This window comes from Varroa jacobsoni, unplaced genomic scaffold, assembly GCF_002532875.2.
Source record: "Varroa jacobsoni isolate VJ856 unplaced genomic scaffold, vjacob_1.0 scaffold_723, whole genome shotgun sequence".
Taxonomy (NCBI): Eukaryota; Metazoa; Arthropoda; class Arachnida; order Mesostigmata; family Varroidae; genus Varroa; species Varroa jacobsoni.
In genome coordinates this window covers 100,733-126,972 of record NW_019213625.1, presented here as the reverse complement: position 1 = coordinate 126,972, position 26,240 = coordinate 100,733, and the positions used below count along the sequence as shown (strand labels likewise).

The following is a 26,240-nucleotide window of genomic DNA, read 5'->3' as shown; positions in this document are numbered from 1 at the left end:
AGTCTGTCAAATCAATCCCTGACTCTCTTCTGTTCAACTAGAATACGACTATTTATATATTGGAAGGCCAGCGAGTGTGTTGATATTTCTTGGCTTCGTCATGCATTATTTTTGTCGCCTTTATCCTGTAATCATATTTCGTTTTATTTTCCCGCAATGGAGTTCCTGTGACTACTCGCCCTTTTCGGTCCCTGGCATCGCTGTCATTCTTACCATCATCGGCGTCAATCATCTCCGTCTGTCCACTAACAAACGGGAGTATCTCACCTAAAAAACCATCAATATGTATTTGCTCTTTTTCCTATATATTCCTACGTATTCCTACCCTTAGACCTGAACACCTTGTAACACATTCGCTCACTACAATGTATGTCATCTCTTACTATTATTATCATTATAGTGATTACTATTGTTTAAGGGGTTACGCTTCTGCTTGCTGGGGCAACGGTTGACTGACGACAGTGAATGCTCTGTTGTTCTCTGCTCTGCTCTTTGTATTTTCACTGACATCATTCTTCATCGTCATTATTTTTTCTAATTATAGTAATATCATTGTAATAATGATGTGTCATTTCTGTTCTTCCACTGTTGTATCGATTGTGCTGTTGTTGCTCTCTGATTTGTTGTTGTGGTTTGGGCGTCTGCTGCGTTTGCCGCTCATGCAGACGTCGCTGTGTCATCGCTATTACGTACACGCGTCTTGGACAACGAGAATCCATCGCTAAAGAACAACGGGAGATCAGCAACTGAACTGCTGCATCTACTCTTTTGCATCTCTCTATATTTAACGATGGATGCGCCCATTGGACATTCGCTGGTTACTTTAAAGGATTCTATGGCGCTTTCTGGAGCAGTCCAGAGGCGTTCCCTCATAAAAAACAGGCAGGTGGTCAAGGGGATCATAATCTGGCCATCTTGCCTGTTATTTCTAGCGTACTCTGTTTAACGATTCTACTGGTAAATAGACACCACTATTGACTCAACTGTCATAGTGAATAGCTACAAATGACACGCACGTTTGTTTCAACCATGGACCGGACGAGTTCCGCATGAGTCTCTATCGCAAACCAAAGAACAGTTACTATTACTCTCGAGCGTTGCTTCTTCCTGCCGCCGTTACTGAGGTTGCTTTTCGTTGTTAATGATCATGCTACACTTATCTCGAGCGGACTGTACCTCGGCCGAAGTAGGAATCTGATTCCCACCTCGCTGCCTTGACAGAAGCGTGCTGATAGTCCATGTTGTGGCGCGGCGCCACGCTGTCCGTCATGCCGTGTTCTATCCCCCGACCTGCCCTCACGCATTTCTGCCTCGCCTCAATATATAACGATAAGGGGACACACATCAAAATTTCGGTTCATTTTCCATCATATACATATGCACTATTCTCAATTTATCCGGCCCCGCTTTTCTTCTATCCATATTTGTGGCATGTTCTGTATCTCACATTGTGACAATTGACGTGAATCAAGTGTCTTTCGTCAAATTGTGCACGTTCGTTTGTTCACTTATGTTTTCGTTTCATTGTGGTTTCGCCAAGACCAGACCTCTGTACTCTCATGGACTATTCTCAAGCCTACCTTGGCTTCCACATGTACTTAATTTACCGGCTGTATTGGTTTGCCTTCACTGCTTTTCTCCATACGCTTCTTTCCTCTCGTTGCTTTCATAGATTAGCCTTTACACTTAGTTCAGTTTATTGTTAAACTTTGTACTCGGGAAGACGGCGTCGCTTGACTTTCCGTTTGCCATTGACGGGCGGTCCGGGGATCAGCGGCGGCAGCGTGTGAGCACCCCCGCCGTCGTACGAGCCGCTCTCCTCGGATGGCGGACTCGGGAAGCCTGCAAATAGACCATATCGATCACACGACACAACAGCGCCAGTTGTGATTAACATAATTACAGTGTAAGAAAAAGTTTCCAATATATGCTCTTTTTGCTTTGTCCAACCATGCGTTGATTAGGGAAATAGGATTAAAGAAATAAGCTAGCGAATGCACGCTACCGCACAGCTGTTTTCCTACCAGAGTCCATATATCCAACGTCTCATATGAGGAGAAATAGAAAATCTACTTCTGGCCTGGTCGGACGGATTGGACATGGAGAAACAGTGATTAGCAAGCTCTGAGTAAATCGAAACATCATAAAGAATAATACACAAATGAAGTACTATACACTGAAGAACTTTTATTGATACTAATCATCAAAATATAAAGCAACAAGTACGTTTCCGAGGTGAGGCTGGCATACACCGTGCAATACGTTAAGCTGATTTAATTAGTATCAAAATTCTCAGGTCGCTACACATGTTCGAAAAAGGGGGAAGCGTTATTTCGAATTCATGCGATGAATATCATAAGCAATAGGGCTTACGGAGATACCATTTTTGGAGAGACACATGCAAAGCAGAATTAATGATCCTCCATATACAGATAACGCATAAGCTTAAGTAGCCTTATGCTTGAGTGACTCCGCTAAGTGTAAGGCCGAATAGGTATGATAGATAGCAGTGACACTAGGATCGCAATATCTTCAAATGATGACACTGTTTAAGTGAAGCTAAAATGACGAAGAGCACGGGCCTTATTTTAATGAATGGCATTATTTAAAGCTTATTTGCGAATTTTTATTTCGGTAACAAATAAAGAAATATTGCTACCTCAAAATGTTCCTCATTAGACTTAGTCGCATAGAGTTAGGAATAATTGAAACTACAACTTTGAGCTTTTTTCCATAATCAAAGCTTTAGCTTATTAACACAACCCTGTCGGAGCATTCTAGTGGGAAGGGATCACTGTTAGAATAAGTTCTCGCAAAGTATTTTCCTTTAACGTTTTCTACGTATCGATAAATACATGTGCATTTAGAAGGAAACATTCACAGAGGCTTATATTTTTTGCCGGCCTGATCCATAACTTTCGACTCCTGAGATTTTTAAGCCGCTGCTACGATAGTCATGACGTGCGCACCTTACATATCTTAGCCACGCCTCGTCTACACGTGTTCCTCCGGAATTGTTGGCATATCGATAGCATCTTTTCTTGTCCTAAAACACACCTCGTTATTCCTCATTAAGCTACCAACGACCTCATGTCTTAGGTTCGATTCTTCAATTTTCGTAAACAGATTTATATTCTCGGTATCATTGGCATCTGCACTGTCAGTGGGTTTCAAGGCATCGTCTTGCTTCTACGTTTCTTCATTGCACACCCCCTTCAAAGAGGGCCACACGCCAATAGATGTGTGATTTATACACGATTTCCTTACAAAAGAGATAGTTTCTTTTTGTGGAACAAATTTTAGACTTAAGCACGAGGCTCATATTGAACTGCCCTTGCCACCGCTCCACCTATGACCAGGAGACGAAAGCTTTTTTAAAAAACGTTATCGCACTTTGAGCTTTTTTTCGCATTGAAGTATGATTAGGCAGAAATTAGTGGTGAAATGGTCTACTCGGTTAGAAAAAACCGTATGTTCGTTTGTAAGGACCCTGCAACGGGACACGTCACCAGTAGGAATAGTCATGCTCAGATATTTCAATCCTCACATTGAAAATCCGTTCCTAAAACTCAGCTGTGGGTCACGTATACTCGCTGCCTTATGGTTAGGAATTTGATAAGCTGCTCAGCGTGTTCAAATGAGGCCAAGAAAAGTAGATTGTATATCAGGCAACTGAAGTATTTAATGCGCTATGTAAGATGTACGCCTGTGTTAGTTGACTTAGACATGTGCCTATGTAGGACAATAGTGGGCAGTGCTTTCTTACTCTAGAAAATCGATCACGTTTGAAACATTTGTGTGAGCTTGTGCCAGATTCGCGTTGTGCTTATAGACGTAGTGATAGTGATAAGTAACAGGCCAAAGGTGCGTCTCCAGTAGAGCGCACTTACCCTAAGTAGGTCTGGTACGGAAGGATCAGTTCTAGAAGTACTTTTGACCTTCATTCTCACGGCACATTCTTCGGTCCAGTTTAATTTACCCTCTTTCAGTCAGTCATCACTTTGGTTGCAGCAGATCCGTCTTCTGACGAATACTGGCAAAACCTTTATGCGGCGGCTTCATTATAGACGCGCGCGAATGTTTCATTTAAAAAAAGTGCTTGGAGGGAAGGCAGAGCTAAGGGCGAGGAGCGGAAGATAAGAGTTATATTTGAACAACTACCAATCTCCGGGTATGAAAAAAGGCAAGAGCCAAACAACTTCAATCAATGAGCAATTAATATATTCGATATGACAATTTCTCTAAGAGAGGTGCGTCGGCGAGAAGCACCGCCAAACTCATACAGTATAAGCAGGCAGGAGACGGCCTCCGCTTACGGCACGGGCTGTCGGGAGGGGTATATCAGGTCGTTCCAGTGTGACGACAACGTGTGAAAAGATCACAGGATAAGTGTATGTGTCGTTTGTATTTTACAGGTCTCCAATGTATTACTCGCTTGTGAATGACCCCTTGTATTTGTCTGAGGAACGAGAGAAGGCTTAAGTGGGGGGGCCGCTGTAACAACAACAACAACAATAACATTGACAACAATCATACATGAAGGGTAAATGAAAACGAGGACTAAGGTTTACAATTATATAAAAAACGAAAAAAAAAAGAATGTACAGGAAGAATAGAAGTACACAGCACCAAAATAGGTAAAAAAATAATTAAAAAATACACGTTTGTGTCATACGGAGCGCAGTAGTAAAACGTAAACGTTAATGTTAGAACAGGTACTGTTTATGGTCGAATGTATTCGTATATTCTGTTGTATTGGACCAACTTAATGTGTAAATAATGAATGTTGGCTAACTGAAAATCGCTGAACAGAATGGTATAGGTGTGTCATGTCCAGCTCTAACCAACAAAAAGACGCTCCCACATGATGTCTAAGTCTTAATTACTAACGCGCAGTTTGACCAAGTGGCAGAAGCCTGGGCAGCATCCTCTAAAATATTAAAAAAAAAAAACAATACTTTACGCTTCGGAAACAGCAAATTAACTAGCAAGCCACTAAGTTCAAATAATTACCAAAATTTCCTGTTTTAATTTACGTACAAATTAAACGTGATGCGTATGTATTACGCCGATCTAACCATTGCTAAAGCCGGTTTTCAACAATACATATATTGCTCTGGAATAAGGCTATCCTAGTTTTGAACCTTAATGCTAGGTATATAATACCCTAAGTCTAGTTAACTCGTTACGCTTGCTATAACCACATAATGCGCTTACCTCCAATAGGTATTGCCTCTACAGAAGCGGATCGTAATCTTTGCTGGATCTGATGAGCGATTTGCCCCGTCGAATACGTGTTCGACGATTCTTCAGACTCTTCTGCTTCATCTTCGTCCCCTTTGCAGAATAAGGTTTAAGCAAATGTCATAAAGAGCTTACCCGACAATGATAACCCATCCTCGAACAAGCGAGGAAATTATGTACGCAATTTGATTCGGAGAGCGTTCTATTGTTTATACGAAAATCGCTGATGTTAACTGAAGGCTAATCATTTTCAAGGAAGACTTCGTAATTTTTTTAAAATGCACTAATCGTTTTGGCGTTCGGCTCAACCTTAAATTGATTAACGATGGCGTACCACAAAGTAGATTCACAAGGTTTTGCGCCTTAAGCTTAGATTTACTATGCGAAATTCTATAGTACCTCCTGTTGTTCCTCCACGTCCGACTGAAACTCGACTGTGACAGCGACTGCCGTGAGCCGACTGGCTGTTTGGAGCACCCGCACTCTGTAGAAGGTATCTGTGATCAAAGGGAATACATTTCGGCGTTCGATAGTATTAATTTTCTAAGTGCTAACTAAAGACTATGTATCATATCGTAACTTTTCTTGTTTTGTAACGAAGACAGATTTTCGATTATACGTATTGTTGTGTTGTTTTAAATTGTGCAAAATGTTGTTTGTTTTGCATTGCATTGTTCTGCTAGACGACAAACTATATCGCACACGTAAACTTCGCACCATAAGACCGGTATAATTGAGAAAGTGATTGTTTGGTAGCTATTGTTGGTCTGTCTCAGCGAAAGGCTTTGATGTTTAGGACCTTAGAAAATTTCCGTGACAACGCCTTTCCATATTTTTTTTTTCTTGCTGTCAGCTTGACATTGTTTTTACTTTTTGCAGGTGTAACAGATTAATAGACCATTGACTAACCTGAGACCAGAGTCTAGGGTGTGGTGACGCGTCGCGGCGCTGCTAAAATGACGATCCACTTCCGGTTCTTCAGGTTGCTGCTCTAACTGCCGTAGAAGGTCCTCCAAGTTCCGAAATCTGCCCAGATACGGTTATGAATAACTTGGTGAAACCATATAGTGCTCACGAACATATTGGTTTGCATTACTTTGTATATATATATATATACGTGTTTAGTTGATTTATGCGGTTGAACGTTCGTCACTCGAGTCACGCAGGAAATACATGGAACTCGTTGGTATCGTACCCACAAAACTGCCAATGATGGTACGGCGTTGGAACCCAATTTGGGCGCGAAAAATGTTCTCAGTTAACTAACGGAGCTTTGGCAACTTCGTTCCAGTCTGTAGCATGTTGAAACAAATGTTTCGAATGTAACGTCCGATGCTGGCGTTGAGTATCGCAGCTTTAGGGCTTCCGCTCCTTTCAACACGGAACCAAGTGGGCGCACGCTTAATTTCGACGTGATTTTGCGTGGCCTTAGGTGGGCACGTAAGTCGACCACTGTAGCGCTAACAGGACGCTGAAAGGCCAACGTCACCTTACTCACCTGAGCGATCCGGAACCGGACAGGGCGGCTGCTGCGGAGCTATCGTCTAGCGCGAAGGTCTTGTGATCTTGTCCAGGGCTGATCGTCGGTGTCGCCGTATTTGAATTAACGGTTCGCTGCTGCTGCTGTTGCTGCTGCTGCTGCTGCTGCTGCTGCTGATGCTGTTGCAGTGCTTCAAGGATATCCTCGTGGTAGCTGTACGACGAATGCGTATTCGCATCTGACGTATAGCTATACGTACATGAGCATACATTTATAAACACAAAAAACAAACATAATATATTAATAATTATAGTGATGATGGTGGTCATATATCGGATGTCCTTACCAATTTTCTTCATTCTCTATGTACATAAACATTGGGCAGAGTATTCACTCTCTATAAGTATTAAGCAAGTCCAGCGGACTTCGAATAGCTTTTATCGCTAGCTAGTTCGGATAGACTTTTAAATGTGTGTTAGAGGTACTTGCCAGCGTTCCGGGAACGTCAGGAACGTCATATACCTACCATCCGCTTTCAATTCCTCTGTCTAGAACTAAATAGATGGTCGGATTTACTTGCTTACCGATTCTTTTTTGACTGGGAATCACACTGATTTAAATTGAAGGAAAATGCAGGCTGAAGCCGGGTCGAAGGTTGAATATTTCTTTGCTTAATTCGTCAATTAATATAAACACTGTGTTGCCGTTAGATAACCGAACCGCGTGCGTTTTATTATCTATCTGCGCCTGGTTTCCTAACGAACAGCGGGCCACATTAAATTATTTCATTCCTCACAAGTATCTCAGAATGGCATATGCCCCCGTTCTCCATTACGAACGTTGCCATCGCATCACATCCGAACTCGATTTCTCCCCAAGGCGACGCCATTTTCTTAACTGACAGGCTGGCGATAGAGGTTGAATGATGCCTCGTCCATGGCTGCAAGCGGGTCTGTTATCGATTTAAGTTCCGCAAATTGAACATGGGGTACACGCTGCACATACTCCAAATTGACCTAGGGTCAATACATGGGAGCCCTATTTTCGCTCCGCTTCCGCATTTTCAGTTTTGAATCGAATGTTCAGTTGTGTGGAACGTGTATTACACGTCGCATTTGAAATTTCAGTTTTGACTCCTTTAGACTCTATGCTCCGCTCTTGTGAGTAGCTTATTGATTACAACAATGCATTCTTGTCCTTCGGGTCCCAACACTATTTCGATCGCTAGTCTCTGACACTCCAACCTCCGTTCTTGGAGCACCATTCATCTTCTTTTCCTCAAAGTCTCTTTTCCTAATGTCTTCACATATCTTCGATGGATTTCCGCAACGCGGTAACTTTCGAAGCAACAAACTTGACCACTTAGAGGCTAATTTTCAAGGCTAAATAATGGTTTTTCCTTTTGAACTCATATCTCCTAAAGTGAACTCAGCCGGTTTTTACTCGCAAGGCTCTAAAAGATTGGAGCATTCACCAACCGAATTTCCCCTGCTAGCGATGCATGATTCAAAACTTACTCAAAGTTCGCCGGATTCGCTCGTAAAAGCTTAAATTTCTGTGCATAAATTTTCCTTTAAGGTAAGGTCGAAACGCGTTAAATCGACATATTTTAACAGTGACTTCCATCGATCATATGATGGAATCGCTGAAAATAGAAATGTTTGTGAGGGCCGTTTTAACTTTCAACATACGCTTACCCTGTGAGGCTCTTGAGCGTCTTCTCAACTTCAGATAGGGTGTCCCCTTCGGGACCCCACTCGGGAACACCTCCGACACCGACCGCCCCCACTGACCCAACGGCACCAACTCCTACCCCAACACCTCCTCCTAAATGTGTTTGTGACCCGTTCAGGTTGTTCGGCGACAGCTCAACAAATGTCTCTTCGCCTGCACATAGAAAATGATGAAGTAATTATAATAATATCAATATCATTATGCAATTAAAGTAGTGCCAGCAGTGTATCGTCGACAAACACTTAGAATACTCATTCCTGCCTTTTACTAAACAAAACGTTTTTACGGACGAATATTAAAATTAAATAACTAACAAGTTTTAAATAAGTAAGGTTTTTCATACTTCATTTGCTAATAGCTGCTAAGTGTTACACCGTATTGAAATGTTTTATCTTCGCTTTTCAGGCTTGTTGTCTATATCGCAAAATTTTGCGTGCGATTAATCTTTCAAATATTACCTTTTTGACATTTTAGAAAATATAAATGACATTTAAATATCTAAGATGACAAGTAGAAATAGAACAAACGTACGAAACTGGCCAGGGTCCGATCCTTTAAAAAAAGAAGGACACGTTGTACGGTACAGTCTTTAGAAGTGACAAATAATAGATAAGAGAAGTAAGGTAATGTATAAAACATTAATAAAGCGATAAAAACCCAAAGGTTCACGATCTATTCATTATTGTTTAGTCATATTTTGAAATTTTTCTTTTTCGAAGCTAAATTTTGATCTGTCGTTTCGCCGGTTCCTTTTACAAAGTCCAAATGAGTTTGCTTTGGTTTGGAACAGCAAATTATTGATTTTCAGAAAAGAAGACACGAAATTCAAGACCCAATCTGCTTGTGAAGCTCTGCGATATGGTCAAAACGACATAATAAGAACACCTGACTATTAGCTAAAAAACGAAGCATTAAATTGATACTTATCAAGGAGGTCTTATAGCAGAAACAGACTATATAATAATAATAATAATGGATACATTTGTGAAATTTCATATCTAATAGCAACTGTAAGTCTCGTTACCTCTGCTTGATGATCGACTTGCACTGGCAAGTGCGTTATTAGCCTGATGTTTGAGTTTGTCCTCGCGGTATGAGGGCATACTGCCGAACGTGATGATTCTATCTTCCGCGAGCTGCTGCAGCGCCTGCAGTAGGGCCGTCTACTTACGTGACAAACAAAACGGATGAGATCAGATCGAGTGGATTCAAATACCACAATGATTATTCAATCTATTTTATAGAACGTCTAGTTTATAATATAATCATCACCTTGTGCTGGGGAGGAGTCGTTGCCCCTAGGCTGGGGTTCCTGCTGTGGAGTTGCGGCGTCGCCCCTGGGGTGCCGATTAGCGGGTGACCGCCTACGGGTACCCCGCCGGCACCCGCCACGCCCGGAACCACCCCGACGCCGCCAACACCCCCCAGCGGGCCCACGACTGACCCGCCCCCCCCCATCATCGATGGCCGGTGCGCCTTCTGCTGCTGCTGCTGCTGCGACAAAAAGCGACAACAACAACAACAACAACAATTAGATAATGACAGCTCAATTGAAAGTGACGCACTCTATCCATTTCTATCTCATCATTTGTTTTACGTCCCTATCGTTTCAGCCAATGTTCTTTTTGCTGACCTGAAGAAAAGCCGCGGCGACGGCCGCCTGACTTGAAGTAGACTGTTGCTGCTGCGTTTGCTGTTGAATGATGGGTTGAAAAGGTTCCAGCTTGGGCATGGTACTTCTCCGGTAGCAGGTAGCCAGCAGGGCGAAGAAGATGAATACGCCGCCCACCACCGAGACCAGTACCATTACTAAAGAAGGGGCTCCCAGTGCGTCCTATCGTGACAACAACAAACGCGATAGGATATGAAGAGACGAAGCTGGGTCTCAGTATGCTCATGCATGAATCATATCGTATATGGATGCAAAGCCGACCTTATGGGTCGATTTTTCTGCTAGTTAAGATAAACAACAGTTCGGCGAAGCCAAGATGTGAGTATAACATCGATACACTGACCTTCCTTGCCACATAAGTTGTTGTCGTGTTGCCCGACTTGACCGAAGTGCTCCCATCACCCTTTTTAGTTATGATCTTAGCGTTCGGGTTTTGGGTCGTGCTAGTTTGGTTGATTTGACTGTAATAAGAGACACCAATTTAAACCGACGAATGATCAGTTGCGTTCATAGCTATGGAAAAACATGCATTCTAGCCGTATAGCTAGGAACATGGCTCAAGCCCAGCCCGTAAAACATAGCTACACGGTTCGCGTGAACGCTAGGCACTTGTGAAAAATTTGATTTTTCTTCATAGGTATGGCTTGGCACCTTATTTTTGTGCTAATATACAAAAACTATTTTACAGTAGTCATATCGCTTGTTTTATAAATAATTCGTCGAAGTTGTCAAGCTTCGATCTAGCGCGAGCGCGAAATGCCAAGCCAGCCATCTATTGAGCAAAGCAGAGCTTTCGTCGACAACGAATACAAATGGTTAAGGGTTCGTTATGGCATTCACAAACAGCCTTGTTAATATACGAATGACAAGGTAGACCCACTAGATAGCTCACAGAGCCATCACTGGGTGAAGGCGCTAGCATATTCTCTAATTACTGCAATTCCATTGATGAATTTTCTTCCACCGGAGTGAGCTTTAGGTCCGGTCGGCGTCACGTTCACGCTCGCCTTATGGACGGCTGTGTCGTAATAGCCCAGCGTATCCTTCTAATACGGTACTCAGTGTGCCAAAAGTGACCGACTATTGTTTCTAAGCATTTTTCTAAATGAAGATATAAATCTCTACATAGACTTAGATAATCAGCTGTCTACATATCGCACACATCCTCGAGGCTTTCGATACCTATCTTACACAAGCGTATTGCTTGACTTCTGCTAGCCGTTTTTTTTAAGCGCAGGAGGGCGCACGACGCATGAGGCAATGACTGTTATTAATGGCACCCGTCTAATACATCCTCCCGTAATACTAGCTAGTGTACTGCTGCTGTTTCAAAAGCGCTTCTATAGGAAATGATAGGCCGCTCGGCACGTCGGCGTCTACCCATCGGAGACGGTATTGCGCAGCTGTTAATGTCGCTCTTCTGATCTGCTAACCTACTGCCACTGTTATTCTGTCCGGTCTTGTCGGCAGGTGTGGACCCGGGCAGTTGTGCAGGGTTGGCCGTAGTGGAGCCACCTTGTTTTATGTTGTACGTGTTCTGCTTATTACTGAGATTATTATTATTATTATTATTATTATTGGCATTGTCTGAATTCGGATCCGAATTCGCTGAGTCAACCGAGCCGTCCTCGCCTGGGCTAGCGGGCTGTTTCGGCGTGCTGCAATCATTGCCCACATATCCTGGAAGAAAAATAATAGCGATTCAGCAAGAACAAAAAGGTAACCTGTAATCCAGATGTAGAATCCAGATGTAAAAAGAGGATTCTTCGAATCCTCCGTCCGGACTAATACATTATTTCTGCTACGCTTTAATCACTGTACAGTTAACTTAGGCAATAATATACCTTCGTTGCAATAGCAGATGTTGGCGTTGGAACACAGCCCGCTTCCGGAACACTCTTTGCCATTGCGCGTAGGACAAGCTCTAACTGGGCGATGTAGCGAAACTGACTGACATGTACGATTCACGCAGATCGCGTTCTCCCCACACTTCGTACCGTCGAATACAAGGCCGTACTCAACATTATCTCCAGCGTTGCCCGTGGTCGCTCTGTGAACAACAAGAAGATCACGATTCGTTCGGACTTTGAAAATATAGCAATGACAATGACTGGCATTCATCTAGCGGAGTTCACTGAGAAATACGAAAAAATAGATTGCCACATGACAGAAAAAGAACAAGGTGCACCTAGCTAATTCTAACGTACTGCTAACAATAGTCACTCTTCGAGTGGGCCGTTTTGAACAGCGTAACAAACTTGTACGGTAAAGGTCAACTGTGTTCTCCTACTAAAAAGGCGAGAATAAAATCGGCGGCTATCGTTATTAGAACGAGAATTGTTGACGTCAACTGTTGCCACAAAATGAATGAATTCAAACCAGAGGGGGCAAATGATCTCAATAAATAGATGCGAAACGGTGATGCGTACTCCTCCCTAAAGGAGACTGACTTGCACTCGTATTCTGTGGAGTCTTTGGCGATGTTCATGCGGGTGTACTTTTCCAAGCCCGGAAGAACTGGAGTGCGGCCCCCACGCTGACATTGCAGGCTGCCACACATCATGTGTCTGAAACAGTAGCATAATAGTCGAGCGTTTTAGTTAGTTTCCTCTGTTCGTGTGCAAAATAACGAAATCGAGTAAACAATCACGGTTTTCCGCCATTTGCAGTGAAGCTATGAGTCACATACATCTATATATATACATAATTCGGCCGATAGGTATCAAAAAGCAGGCTAACGCGGCTCGTGTTAGTCGAATTATTAGCTTGTGTTTATGTGCCATGCGTAATCGTCGTGATTTTTCTTCTAGTGCAGCTTGATTACGTACTCTCGGGTGCATTTGATATATCCTGCTCCGTTAAAGTCTTCTCCACAGTTGCCGTTCTGCATTCCCTGTAGATTGTATTCGAAACAGGCATCATCAGCCTTCGTCGCTCCAAAGCCCCATACGAATTCACACTGTTCATCGGGCGTCTCGCAGCGACCACCGAAGCAATACCCGGCGCCAGCCTTACACTCTTCACCATTCTGTCGGAAAATGTCCATTGGGCACTGAAATTAGACATGGACAAGATACGCGAAGACTAACATTAGAAGGGCAGCAATAACAACACTCTAGATAGTAGGATGAACGATGTGAATGTTTTCAAACTTGGACCGCTAGTTCACTACGCTGATTTGAAGCTCTGCGCACTACTCACGTCCCCGGAACGTCCGTTGCAAAATTCAGGAAAATCGCACTCTGACTCCGCAGGCCGACATCGATACCCTTCCGGTCGAAGCTGGAACAGCAAACGAGCCCAATTATTATAGCACAGTCAACACAAACCATTGACAAATACACGGCACTACCAGACAACGCGATCATGGGCAATTTCTTAATCGGTAACTTTAAGTGATGATTGATACCTTGCAGTTATCACAACACGCGCCCGCGGAGCAGTTGGCCTCCATTCGGAGTCGGCACGTGATAGGATCGCAACATGGGTCCACCTTGGCGCACTCCTCGATCGACCCTGTAAGTTGTGGCATAATTCTTTTTCAATAGCCCACATAAACCGAGTAAATTACCAAGTACCAGATCTTGGAAAAACTGCACATCGCAAATAGAGAGCCAAATTTGGTGAGTATTTATTGCAAAATCGGATATTTTCTATTGTGTTACTTTTTGCGCTTTCCGTTTATATTAGCTTTTTTAGTAAACGTAGGAAGTATAAGATGCGACCCTGCTAAATTATATAATGTAAGCATGAAATGCAACAGATCTGAAAATGAAGCCTGCATCTCATTTGGCCAATAAGCATTATCTATTTTTGTTTGAATTTACTGCTAAGGGCCAACGCGTGGACTGCCGACGGTTGAAGGTCCGAGATTAAATTGAAATGATTAGTGGCTTCTAGAAGCTCGACGTTCATCGTTCGTCATTCTGCGACTTTCGTCTCTAAATAGACTGATGTATTGACTTGCTCAATAGTTATTAAAGCTTACCGCAATCGCATTGCTCTCCCTCCTCAACAACGCCATTCCCGCAGGTCTTAAAGTCCTCGAGTTGTCCTGGTTTGTTAAAGAGGCACACGCCGTGCCCCACACGAACATGCGAAATGTAGTCATTATAGCTGCACTTGGAGAAATGGGAAGGCTGCACGTGCGTCGAGCCCTTGTGACCTAGGAGTAATTAACACAGCCATTATAGGTACCATCAAACTCACGTTTGAAAAATATGGCCCATTAACAACCCTCATCTATTCGTGAACAGATTCGCTAAAAGCACCCATAGAATATATTGACGATTGTATTTAATAAATCTAAAAAAATATCTATATATTTAAGATTCTTCGGGTGTTACTATTATAATTATTTTAATCACTCTAACACCTAAGGATTAAGGATATGCAAGTGCCAGGGCGTTACCGAGAATGCCGGGCGTCATGATGCAACCCCAGGAGTCATCACAGGCGCAACTATCGGTGTCATGAGTCATGCCCAGGTTATGACCGAGCATGTGCGTGACTGTGGACGCCACGAGATGCGGCTCGTAGACGTTTGTATCTTCGCTGACACCTTCAGAGATAAGACGTCACCAATTAATACCACTCAGCAAACTCAAGTCAATAAGCGTTGTAATGGAAAACTGAATCTACTTTCAAAGGAAACTTCGTATCCGTACGTGTCCTTATTTCGACTAAACCGGTCATGATTAATTCAATTTCGTGTGTTGTTGTATATTTCTGGTTTTACCACCTGGACAGATTAATAGAAAATAGTGAAATATCTTGCTCAACTGAGAATTATACTGAGTCTGAGACGGACCCATTTAACATATACTCTATAATATACTCGACGCGCTATTCATACTGACCTACTGCCTTCGCAGTGCATATGGTGTCGGGGATGGCCATGCCAACTTCTTGCTGACCAGAGCAGGCGCCAAGACTGCCCGGGGCGGACGCCATCTTGCACGGAGACTTCCCACTGCAGAACATTCGAAAACGGGTGAGACTCGTAAATTTGACACACCAGAGGCTACGATTATCATACAGGATTCTAATTAAACATTGTCTTAATACTCAGTACGCTATTAAGCTATCGGGACGAAGTAAGCGATAGACAACTGACGACATCGAAAAAAGAAAATTGTTATTTAACATCGCTATCTAAGATACGCTCTCAGTGTGGAAAAATGTGCTCTCAGCCTCCGTCAAATCAATTGTAGCACAAAGCAAAAGAACACATAAAGACTGGTCACAATAACACGAACTTTAATTTGAAACGAAACTCCAAAAGCCACTACTTTACGACTCAGTTTTTATCCTGGCTGTATTGCATTTAATATAACATCGTTATGACACTATGCCCGTGCGACTGTTTTGTGAACGGACAACGCTAAGTTGACTCAAGTGATTGTATTGAGAAGACCGTCATTATAGCGTCGTATAGCTATGCGTCGGTATCTTCACGTACGTGAGAAGGTGACGTGCATCAGAATGTTGCTGGTAGAGATTTTTCGAGGAATAATCGAGGAAACTGATTAGGGTTTGTTTGATATCTGTGCTTTTCTCAATCTGGTCCCCACCCTGCCACGTCTCAATATACACTATGGACACTCGGGTGAGCAACTGGCGAAAATACTGAAAATAGAACAAGGTAGAAAATAGAACACTTATTGCTCTTAATCTCAAGATAACTATCCTTTGAATCGCCGATTGGATACCATCTACTTCGTCATTCGTTTGTTCCCTACAGCTGCTTACCATATCCACGCAGTTGATGATCTGGATGGCATCGGCCATCACTTCAGTCTGTGTGACATTCCGCACATCGAACTGAAAATACACAAGGAAATTAACGTATTTTATATATTGACGTAGAAGTTCTGTAGAATGAGGTTGGTACTGTGCCTTTTTGAAAATTGAAGCCCGGGAACAATTCATTCCCAAAGCATTCACGTATAATGACGAATGATTAATTACTACGTAGTTTAAAGCTTAGCTATAGTAAGAGATAGATGAATCACATACCATTGCCTTGTCGAGCACCAGGGCGAGTTCGATGTACTTCGTCACTTCTCGGACATCTCGCTGAAAAATGTATGTTAGGACCTTTTTAGGCTTGCAAAGCTTAGGATTTATCTGCTGATCACGAGGCCAAACGTTTTTAGTTAGCATTCATCTAGTAAACTACTCTACGGTATCCCCTATTTAGAGTTCATAAGTCATCAACGTTACCAAACTCCTATCGAAAGATAGATATATTCATGTTTCATTTTTATAATGCTGGAAGCACGTATGATATATACATACAATTTGGCATTTGTGTTGAAAAACCCGAACATGGAAAAAAATTAGCCAGAATAGACGAGCCGGGTTTACAGAAACAGAAAATCTAGGTCTAGTGGTCGACAGAACACAAACTGCGATAATTCTAATTCTAGTCCACAGTCACTAGCAGTCTAAACAAACATGATTTAGAATGTTTGTTCCGAAATACACAGCTTACCTATAGTGGGATGGGGACGTTTAGTTATCATATATAAATTAACTAATAAATAAAAAAATCAAAGATTTTTAGTCACTCACTACAACTGTTTCTAAGTGCAGGCAGCATCCAATGAGATTTTTTTACACGCACGCATAATTGACAAACGTACTAAATATATCAGTTTATTATTGTACCTCTTCGGTGGATGTCGCGAAGAATAGATTCTGACAAATAATAGGCGAATAGGTTTCTGTTAATAAAAACTATAATTAAATACAATGTAATTTAACTATACGTTATAGTAGATAAAATTTGTGACGATTTTTTCTGACACAGATCTCATAGCAGCAGCAGCAATAATATAGGACGAAGGCACGATCGAAACTCACATCCAGAGCGATATATGGCAAACGTTTTTATAGGAGCACCCGATCTGTGCGTCGTAATATTCGATCGCTTGTGCCATTGATAATTACAGTTAAGGGTCGATGCGCTGTTAGACATAATTAGTACGTACCCTTGCGTAAAAACGGGCACAAAGTACGTCATTTCCGACTAGCGGCTGAGTTAACGCTAGCTATATTTTTGGATACTGTTCATATCGAAATCTCTCATAGAGCTACAGAGTTGAAATGGGCTAAGTTATTTGAATTGAACAATACCTTATAGCGCGAAGGTGGGTGCAACTTTCGAAAATGTTTAAAGCCCCATTGATGCATCTTCGAGTTACCTGCAGAACCACAAGCTTCCGTTCTATTAATCGAAATCTATAATGATCATGTGTTTTTGCCATAAATTCTACTTCGATTTGTTCACGAATACCTATCAATCTCACGTTTTGATCGCTTTTTTTTTTAACTAGAATATAGTCTACGTGCCTTGATTGAATAAAAGATATGAGAGGCAGTTTCTAGCTAGTTGTGGCTGAGACGATAAAAGACACAGCCTGTGTTTATATAAAAGATACTGGCGAGACAAACAACGGAAAATATATTTCGTCCAATCTACGAAATATGCGTAGCAGCAGCGTTTACAGGCAGGCCGTGCTGGCCACGGAATGCCAGCTGGCGACGTTTAATGTATCTACTTACCACAAATATATTGAGTTAGATTGGTGTTGTAGTACTTGTATATTACGTGAGGATGGATTCTCTGAAATCGAAAAACGTTGTCCATGAACGTTATCGCTAACATTATTATTGTTAACTATTGTTAACATTGCGTCTATTGTTGTCATTGCGTATTAGTTGCGTTCATGCAAATATTCAAACTTAGCGCTCATTTATATTCGCTTGGCCAAGACGGCTCGTCGTTTGTGCAAGACATTTGCTGCGGCTAAAATCTGTGGGTGTATGGGAAAAACGTGCTCTCTAAGCCTAGCTAGAGCCATATGCATCCTTCAGAAAATAGGTATTTCATTCTTAATTGTAAACTATCTACAAAGTAAAACTATGCATGCGGTTAGACCACGTTTTTCCCAAACTCAAGCATATTTGAATAAAACTGTTTACTACACAGCCTGGTCTAATACCTTACTGGCAAAAAGGCAAAATACCTAGAGGATGGTTAATTTATCTCCAAGTAATTCTACTACTTGGTTAAAATGATTTCGGTAGATTCAAAGGTATTCATCTATTTTGTAATCTGAATTAAGTTACAAACAACACGTTTTTTTTATATATAATCTAGTAAAAAGTCATACTAGCACGTACGGTATATACATCATACTGGTGTGTTGTTATGAATTTTTGTTATTGTATTGCTGAACTCTATCTGAGGAAGTCAGGGCCAATGACAAATTTTGTATGGCAGTTGTGACCGAATAAAAAAACGCTTTTATTGGTGAGTTAGGGAACACGATATGTGACCCCACCTAAATGACTTCCGAATTCATCCGAATGGAGAGGCACTTGCCACTTTTTCCTACGAACTTGCAATATTGTAAAACGAAAATCGGGCTTAGCGAAGTGAAGCACAAATGGCAAATATGCAATCAGTGGGCAATGGTCTCCGCACAAAAGGTAGCAACCGTTGAGGTTTAACCCTACACTCAGCCCACATAAAATAAGCTTATCCCTGGTGGTTTTCCGTCATGCAAAAACAGTATTACTAATAAACCCTCTTTGAAAATTAGTGTGTTATTATTGTAAAGAGGCCTTACGCATTACATTTTTGTTCCGTTTTTTGGGTGACCGTTGCAAAAAATCCCTCGTATTATGTAGGACTCTATATACTGCGTTTCGCTTTACTTTCTATAGAAAAAATGTAAAAAACTCTAGGGCTTGATTAACACGACACTATTAGACTTGACCGTTAGGTTTGATTATGTTTATCATATGGCGACTATATCAAGCTAACGTCGTTCAAGGAATGTAAAACAGAAACTTACATTTCTTTGAGTATCTTAGTCTAACCGCCCGGAGCCGCTCTTCCGCCTTACTTCACCCGAATGCGTTCATTCTGTATTTGAGCGCGGGAGTTGTCTGCTACAGAAATCTACCCTCTCTACAGAACTGCGGTCAGAGCACTGACGGACGAAAGACGCTGTTCACGGTTTAAGCCAGAACGTTGAGTCAGAATACGACTATTACATGCTCACGGTAGTGTTATTTTGTGGGAGTAATGTTTTATTAGTGAGAGGATCAATGCGAGTTTGTTCCTTCAATTTGATCACACTAGACTTGTTGAATTTTTAGACGGAACCTTATTCATGTGTCAAGCAAGTGGCCAGGTGCGAAAACGTCCTTTTTCAAGCTCTGTTGTATTGAAGGTTTTGCCTTTTACGGGTTTTTATCTGTCAAAAAACACCGGTTTCCGTTCAAGAGAAGGAAACTTGCCGGCTAGATGCATAGAATCAACTGCAGTTTTTGTGAGATTTTGATATACATAACTGTGTTGGTTTAGAAGTAAACTCGAATTTCGTTTAAAAAAGTCGCTAATTATCTATTTCAAATTCGATTAACATTTCTATGTCACCTTTCTGTTTAAATTAAACCCGGATGACCTTGCTTAGCAAGTTTCAATCGATTATGAGGTTATACTTGTTGATTCCTGGGCATAGCTTCTGGTTCTACGTACAGAATGCTTGGGTTTGAATATTTAGATAAACTATATTCTTATTTCCATTATGTGAACACAAAAACAGTAGTAGAGTACTGCGAATGTTTGTTGAAGATTAGCGAAAAATCTGCAATGCAGTTTAAATAGTCGTTTAGCATTGTGATGTTATGCTATTTCAGATGTGAAGATGCTAGTGACGGTCAAGTGTAATTGGGATACAAGCTTCCATTGCGAACTAATTTCCGTTCCTGGTACCGAAAAGCTTAAGGTAATTTAAATTGGGTGTCAACAATTCCGTCTGTGTTTTAAGGGATCATGTATTATATCTCTTAAATGAGCTGGGTATGTTTACCGAAAGCACAGCTGCTAGAGTCGATACAGTTTAGGGAAACCAATCTCTTTGTGTGATGATTTTTTTTCAGATCAGAAAATTTGTCAACTTTTGCATTCCAATGTACCTTAGCTACACATGGACACCAGAACTAAGCGCGTTAGATTTGATTGTCAAATCGCCTAAAAGGGGTCGAAGGTGAGTTCCGTAACTGGGGAACATTTGACATTGTTATAATATATTGTTTAGCAGCACAACATTAGAAACAGTATGCGTTATTAAGTATTCTAGAGTCGTTAACAAGGCTCGGAACGGTATTTCCATGCACCAGCTTAAGCTGCATCTTATGCTGGGCATCTAATTGCCGTTCACAAGATACCCTTTTTATAATTAAGTTTGATTAAAGTCTGTTTAAAGACTTGATTCTATAATGAATCGAAAGATTGTAAATCAGTGAAATTTTATTTCTGTACTTGTGGAATACTGGAAAAAAGTGCGTCTGCTGATGTTGTACACCAAAAATGCACTGATCTTAACTAACAACGCTTTCTACTTGTATTGCAGAAAAAGCATTGGACTTTTCCGCAAAAAACCTGTTGACCCTGAATGCTTCTTCAAATTTGTACGCTGTCTGTTAGCGCCTGCTTTCTGGCAGAATATGCTGAATAATTTTTCTAGTCGTTGGGAAAAACGGGTCGTCTTAGATTGTCAGCCAACTTCTTACGTAAAATCAGATGGCATTGATTTTTTGGTGTTTGTCATCTATGCGGTTCCTCAACCACCTATCCACATCGCTTGGTATCGCCGAATAGTAGCCCTTATTAATGAGTTTATTCATGTGTACGAGGTAAATGGCAAGAAAGCTTGTAATCTTTCGCTTCCGTGGTATTAGAATAGCATGGGGCCATGGAAGTAACATCCCGAAGTTTCAATTAGAATTTATATGTATATTCAACCTTTGGTCTAATGTACTTCATGTAGTTTAGTGCTCATAACTGCAAGGTGAACGAATGATATAGTGTTCATCGTATACTCAAATAATGTTGTGTTCAATTTCGTCAATTTTTGAACATATCAATTTTTCATGGTGACAGGTAATGGCTTGGTTATCAACATTGGGCGGAGCATACTCCGCGATGGGCGACTATTGCGATCGAGCGAAGGGGGTCGCAAAACAGATTTCTGCAAAGCAACTTCAATTGGCGGCCCGTTTAGGCGACCCTACGCAGGTATGTCTTCCGCAATCTTGTAAACCCTTTTTAATGCAAGAAAATGTATTACACTAGAACGAAGAATCGTTCCTACTTCCCCAGGTAACGAGCAGAAAAACCTAACCAGTTAGCCGTTGTATGCGCAGGTGTGCCGCTGTTGGATATTTCTGGCAATGAGTGCCATACAGCATGGACAATTGCGCTTGAGCCGGCAGATACTTACATATCAGTGGAGATTTGTTCACACCACTGAAGGTCAGCGCGACCCTAGACTGAAAAACATGATTTTGGGTGTTTGGAGTAGGCTCGTTTACGAACGAAAACTCCGCAAGCTTGGGGCAACTGCCGGACTAGTGACTGGAACGCACAGTCACAAAGCTTAACTTATAATGACAGCCAGCAGGTAGCTACAAATTTTTCGAACACCTTGTTTATATCGCGCGATGGCAGGCAACGTCCTCAGAATATGAAGGACATCACGGTGTTCAGTGCTGAATTATTGGTAATTCGATGTAACATAGGTAGTGTAATAACATCGACGTCACGATGGATGTACAAATTAAGAATGTGTGAGACTATTAAGTTATTCAAAGCTAGTTTTGTTTATAGGCGATCGCGTAGGTATGTAGGAACGTTTATCTCTGTGGTCTTTAGAAGCCTGTGTATATTAATGAACGTTGTGACTGTGTTCAGAACTGAGGAATCGGAAAATATTTGCCCTTTATTTCTAACGGGCTGCATATGCTGAATCAACCCTTGATTCAGTCCATCTTTCAAAACTATGTAGAAGCCGGTTCGAGTTTGAAAGGCAAACTATGTTCTGATTGATCATCCTGTATATAGTTAATAGTGATATGCTGTGTGCGATATCATTAATACAATTCATAGTAAAAGAAAAACACGAAAGTTATCAATATTTGTGTTGGCGTTTTTTTACGCAATCTAAATTTTTACCGTACATCACCGTACCGTCATTAAAACCCGTGTTCTTAGCCTTATTAGACATTACCGCATGTTCAGCCAGCTAAGAATATTGGTTTGTGGTGTTATTTCGCTGTAATTGTCTGTATTATACCCTTCAGTCAATTCATATTAAACTAAGCTAGTCTGATAAAATAGGTGCGCTGGAAATCTTATATCAGTTTTTTAGTCCTGTTGTTTAATTTTTTACACGTTCTTCAAAGCAGGAAATCCAAGGTAAACTTTTTGATTGAAGTGGTAGTCATTCGATATAATAGAAGTGACATTAAAATCATTTTCATTAGTGGTGGTTTTGAGTTGTTTATAGGTGATCGGCTCGGTTGCTTGCTAAGTCGTTAACATTATTGCTGAGAAAATACTATAGCAAAAAAGTCACGTATTTCTTGAAAACAAGGTCAATGAAATTACCACCCGATAGTAACTTTTGTCAATAAAAAATATTTATTCAAAGTGTGGTGTAGTGTTTTTATCATGATCGTCGCTGGCCATTACCGTTATCGTTATCGCGATCCGTACCTGCGTTTGACATTAATGGATAGACAAAGCGTAGATCGGGATGCTGAAGCGATAGACGGATCCAGCAGCGCTTACTTAACTTTTGAAGCGGAAGATTGGTAAACGTGTACTACTACCGCAAGATTAGCTTCCTCCGATTAGAGCTCGTAAAAACAGAACCGAGCACATCGCTTTTCTTTTCTCGATTCACTTTTGTTGCCGGCTTGTCTGTTCCCGGTTTCGACACCTCTGTCAAATAGCTTCAGCTCTCCTTCTAGTAGCAAGGCTTTAACGTAACTGCCAAGCACTCGGACACGATTGTTAACAGACACGCCATAAAGATATCTTGCAAAACAAACAATTATTACGAAAGGGCGTAGACTGTGTATGTATATATCTGCATCTTTTTACATTGTTGGATTAGAATGATGATATATATATATATATATATATATATTTGGTTGTCGAAAAATATCGACCGTTTTCAAACCGAAACTAAAACAACTATTTTGAAATTTTAAAATAAAATTGCTAAACTGTGTTCTTTCAGTCGATTACCTTCTGTCATTTTTCTGGTAACACATAAGTTCATCACTGCAGAGCTTCTGAGGTTTCTGGACCAAAAATGGGGTCGAAAGATTTTTGCACCACACCATTTATGTTAAATTAACACCATAAAGGGAATTCTGCAGAGACCCGAACAGATGATACTCTTATTGTGCAAGATTTATGCTATACGGTGGATGCATTAAAGCTTCTCAGCCAAGTTTTTTTCTATTTTCATCCAGTACATAAAGATGTGCTTAGCCTGGCGTTGTAATGCTGAAAAATGACGCCCTTTCTATTCACTGGTTTTGATCGCTTTTAATGTCTTGTTGTTATTCCATTAATTGCTGACGGTAGAGGTTTAAATCAACCAGTTTGTTAGGCAGCAATAACGAACAATGCACGATTCCTTTTTAATTTCACGAAATGTTTCGTATGTGCTTCTGCTTTCATCACTCGTGATCCACTGCTTTAGAAATTGCTCGATTTCGTTCCGTTTCGGTAGTTTTCGCAAATGCATATACACACTTGATTACGTGCTGGGAACCAGCCGTCGGATGGGATGCCTAACGGTGATACCGATTGTAAAACTCCAAACATAGAGTTTTCGCACATGCAAATATGATAAAGTAAATCCCTTTGCGTAAATTCGTGTGACACTCAAACATTGAGTTTTTTGTAACCAACGGTTTTCAAATGCTTTGTTTGTTAATGAGTGTTGATTTCCTTTGCGGTATCATGAACACACGTGACAATTTTGCTCAACTTTTAAAATAAGTTCATCGACTAATTGGTTGATCATTGCTAAAAGCGTCTTTCATATCGAAATCATCAGGACGAAAGCAGTAGAAGCATATTTAAGCCGTTTTTTTCAGTAACGCATCTTTTAAATAGCATACATTTTTCATGAGCTTGTACAGTGTTTGTACCTGTCTTGTAGCAAAATTGTAAAATTAAGTACATTTTTGCATTAATTTAGCTGATTTTCAAGGCGTCGTACAAGATCTTAATTTTTATCACGACATTTCAGCGAATTTTCGCATATCCTACTGCCGAATCTCAGCTTTTGAATGATAAGAGCACCGACCCGACATAAATCATACTACTTGAAATACGTGACTTTAAAAGCCGGTTAGAAACATTTTTTTCGATAACAATATGAGAACATCAACATTTTTTTAGCTATTATTTTAGCGTTAGTCTTATCCATAGATGCGCATGCCGATGTAGGGAATGTGCTTGAACTGGTTACATCGTCTATGGGTTTCCGCCTTCGGGTTGATTATAGGTGTTCTAGGTAAGAGCTAATAATTTACGTAGTAAAATAAACTATCACGCTGCTTCCCTTTGTGTACCTATTTTATGAATTCTGTTTCGCGGCAGTTTCCAGGAATTCGGAAGTTGAGAATTTAGGGGTTCTAAGAAAATATTACCGTCATTGATTCATACAGAAATATACACATAATGGAAGGTTCACCTACCGCTTTGTTTCGCATTAACGTTGCGACGCAGTAAATTCTTTTGCCTTAATGTTAGGTCGCTAGCTAAAGCTAAAACTGGCGCAAGTTTTGCACTCATGTAGTCTCACGAATGTAGGGACGTGGCATTTTGTGCGTGGCTAAGACTTGGTTGACTAAGTAGATTACTGATATGGAATTCTTTTATGGTTACGTATTCGGAAGTCCGTTGAAAAGAAAGATTTTGACCGGTAGAAGTCAAATGTGAAACTAAATGCTGCTCTGTTAAACTGAATTGTAAAAGTTACGACCTTGTTTGTACTAACGTTATAAAAGGAAATTAACGTTTTTTTTTTTTGTGCTTTTTTCACTTACTTGGTACCGAACGTAACTGTACCTATTAGCATAGAGAATCTTACTGGGATTCAAAAAAGTTGAGTGGCCACACTTGGAGTACTTGTTGCTGAGAAACCGCTTGAATACAACATGAAAATTTTTTAATTCTCTATCGTTTTAGATGGCCTCCAGTAGTTACAAATTAACCCTATTCGTTTAAAGAGCGGGACGATTTCCAACCTCGTTCTATGGTCTGACAAAGTTATGCTAAAGACTTTTACGTTTTTGCAAGTTTTGTAAAACAGGACTATCTTATAATTACGATTTGCTTGGTCGATACTTGCCTATATGCCTCGATTGGAACTGGCCGGCGAATTATGACAGCAGTGGTGAAGCTTTTCTATTTACGGACTGGAATCACTCACTTGCTGACTCACCCAATATTGACGCCATTTACAGCACCTTCTATGAAAGAATGCTCGGCATTGTTAACTAATTTCTGTGCTTTGGCACCATTATATTGAGAATTACATCTCTGCATCCTGATAGTACAAAACAAACGACACAATCATGGAGGGTTACAGGCTTTCTACACACAGGGCATTTAGAGTAAACACCCATATAGGGCTATCTGTTTATGTTGATTACCACCGATGGCATTTAGGCGGCCAACGATCCAAAGAAATCATATTTGGTGTGTGAAGACGTCTATATGGTATACAAAGCGGTTAATCCAATTACGGCGTCCACAGTAACCGTCTCCTGCTGAAATAACATGCGGCGTGTAAACGAAATAGACCTGTCCAAACATATCACGTTTAATCTAAAAAACCTCAATCAAACACCGGGCTGCGCTCTTTTTGTAACTTCTGTCGAAATTTTATTCACAGAGCTATACCGACTTAACCCTAAGGGTACATCATATAGCGTTTTCTGGAAGAAATGAGGGTTTCCATACTATGCTTCCAGGAATGGATCGTCTCATTACGTAAAAGTAAAGAAATGCGGGCACAGCCAGTTGTGGGTATCTGTCTGCTGTCAGCTGTAAACCGACAAAACGGTTTTTTGTTACGCTATGACCTTAGTTGCGAAGGTTCGAAATCTAGTTACCTCAGTACGTCGATCGCAAGAATCTCTCCACCGACAACGGTTTTCTGTACAACAACGCTTTCGCTATCAATGACAACATTCCTGATGCATGAGACAGGGGGTTTA

At 41.0% G+C, this 26,240-nt stretch overlaps 2 protein-coding genes across 3 annotated transcripts in view; one reads left to right on the top strand and one right to left on the bottom strand.

Moving 5' to 3' along the window:
• Positions 1-288: 288 nt before the first annotated feature.
• mmd (disintegrin and metalloproteinase domain-containing protein mind-meld) overlaps positions 289-26,240 on the bottom strand; it is a 49,880-nt gene continuing 23,928 nt past the window's right edge. The window contains exons 6-29 of the mRNA XM_086969402.1: positions 17,700-17,760; positions 17,271-17,338; positions 16,149-16,208; positions 15,882-15,953; positions 15,592-15,758; positions 14,990-15,102; positions 14,542-14,691; positions 14,119-14,295; positions 13,540-13,646; positions 13,332-13,412; positions 12,959-13,182; positions 12,581-12,697; positions 11,975-12,180; positions 11,564-11,810; positions 10,474-10,591; positions 10,092-10,292; positions 9,731-9,949; positions 9,483-9,621; positions 8,422-8,611; positions 6,743-6,973; positions 6,154-6,270; positions 5,644-5,741; positions 5,218-5,337; positions 289-1,842 (exon numbers count right to left, since the gene is read on the bottom strand). Coding sequence (XP_086825528.1) covers positions 1,703-1,842; positions 5,218-5,337; positions 5,644-5,741; positions 6,154-6,270; positions 6,743-6,973; positions 8,422-8,611; positions 9,483-9,621; positions 9,731-9,949; positions 10,092-10,292; positions 10,474-10,591; positions 11,564-11,810; positions 11,975-12,180; positions 12,581-12,697; positions 12,959-13,182; positions 13,332-13,412; positions 13,540-13,646; positions 14,119-14,295; positions 14,542-14,691; positions 14,990-15,102; positions 15,592-15,758; positions 15,882-15,953; positions 16,149-16,208; positions 17,271-17,338; positions 17,700-17,760 — 3,423 coding nt within the window. The 3' untranslated portion in view covers positions 289-1,702. The remainder of the gene's footprint in view (positions 1,843-5,217; positions 5,338-5,643; positions 5,742-6,153; positions 6,271-6,742; positions 6,974-8,421; positions 8,612-9,482; positions 9,622-9,730; positions 9,950-10,091; positions 10,293-10,473; positions 10,592-11,563; positions 11,811-11,974; positions 12,181-12,580; positions 12,698-12,958; positions 13,183-13,331; positions 13,413-13,539; positions 13,647-14,118; positions 14,296-14,541; positions 14,692-14,989; positions 15,103-15,591; positions 15,759-15,881; positions 15,954-16,148; positions 16,209-17,270; positions 17,339-17,699; positions 17,761-26,240) is intronic.
• On the top strand, positions 19,097-22,641 carry LOC111262995 (uncharacterized). 2 transcript variants are annotated; one of them, XM_022837673.2, is made up of 6 exons: positions 19,097-19,208; positions 19,848-19,936; positions 20,091-20,197; positions 20,564-20,846; positions 21,094-21,228; positions 21,357-22,641. In XM_022837673.2, exons 2-6 carry the CDS (start codon positions 19,856-19,858, stop codon positions 21,591-21,593), a joined length of 843 nt encoding a protein of 280 aa, XP_022693408.1. In that variant the 5' UTR covers positions 19,097-19,208; positions 19,848-19,855; the 3' UTR covers positions 21,594-22,641. The 2 variants fall into 2 exon arrangements, with proteins under 2 accessions (XP_022693408.1, XP_022693407.1); XM_022837672.2 differs by having other exon boundaries at positions 19,110-19,339.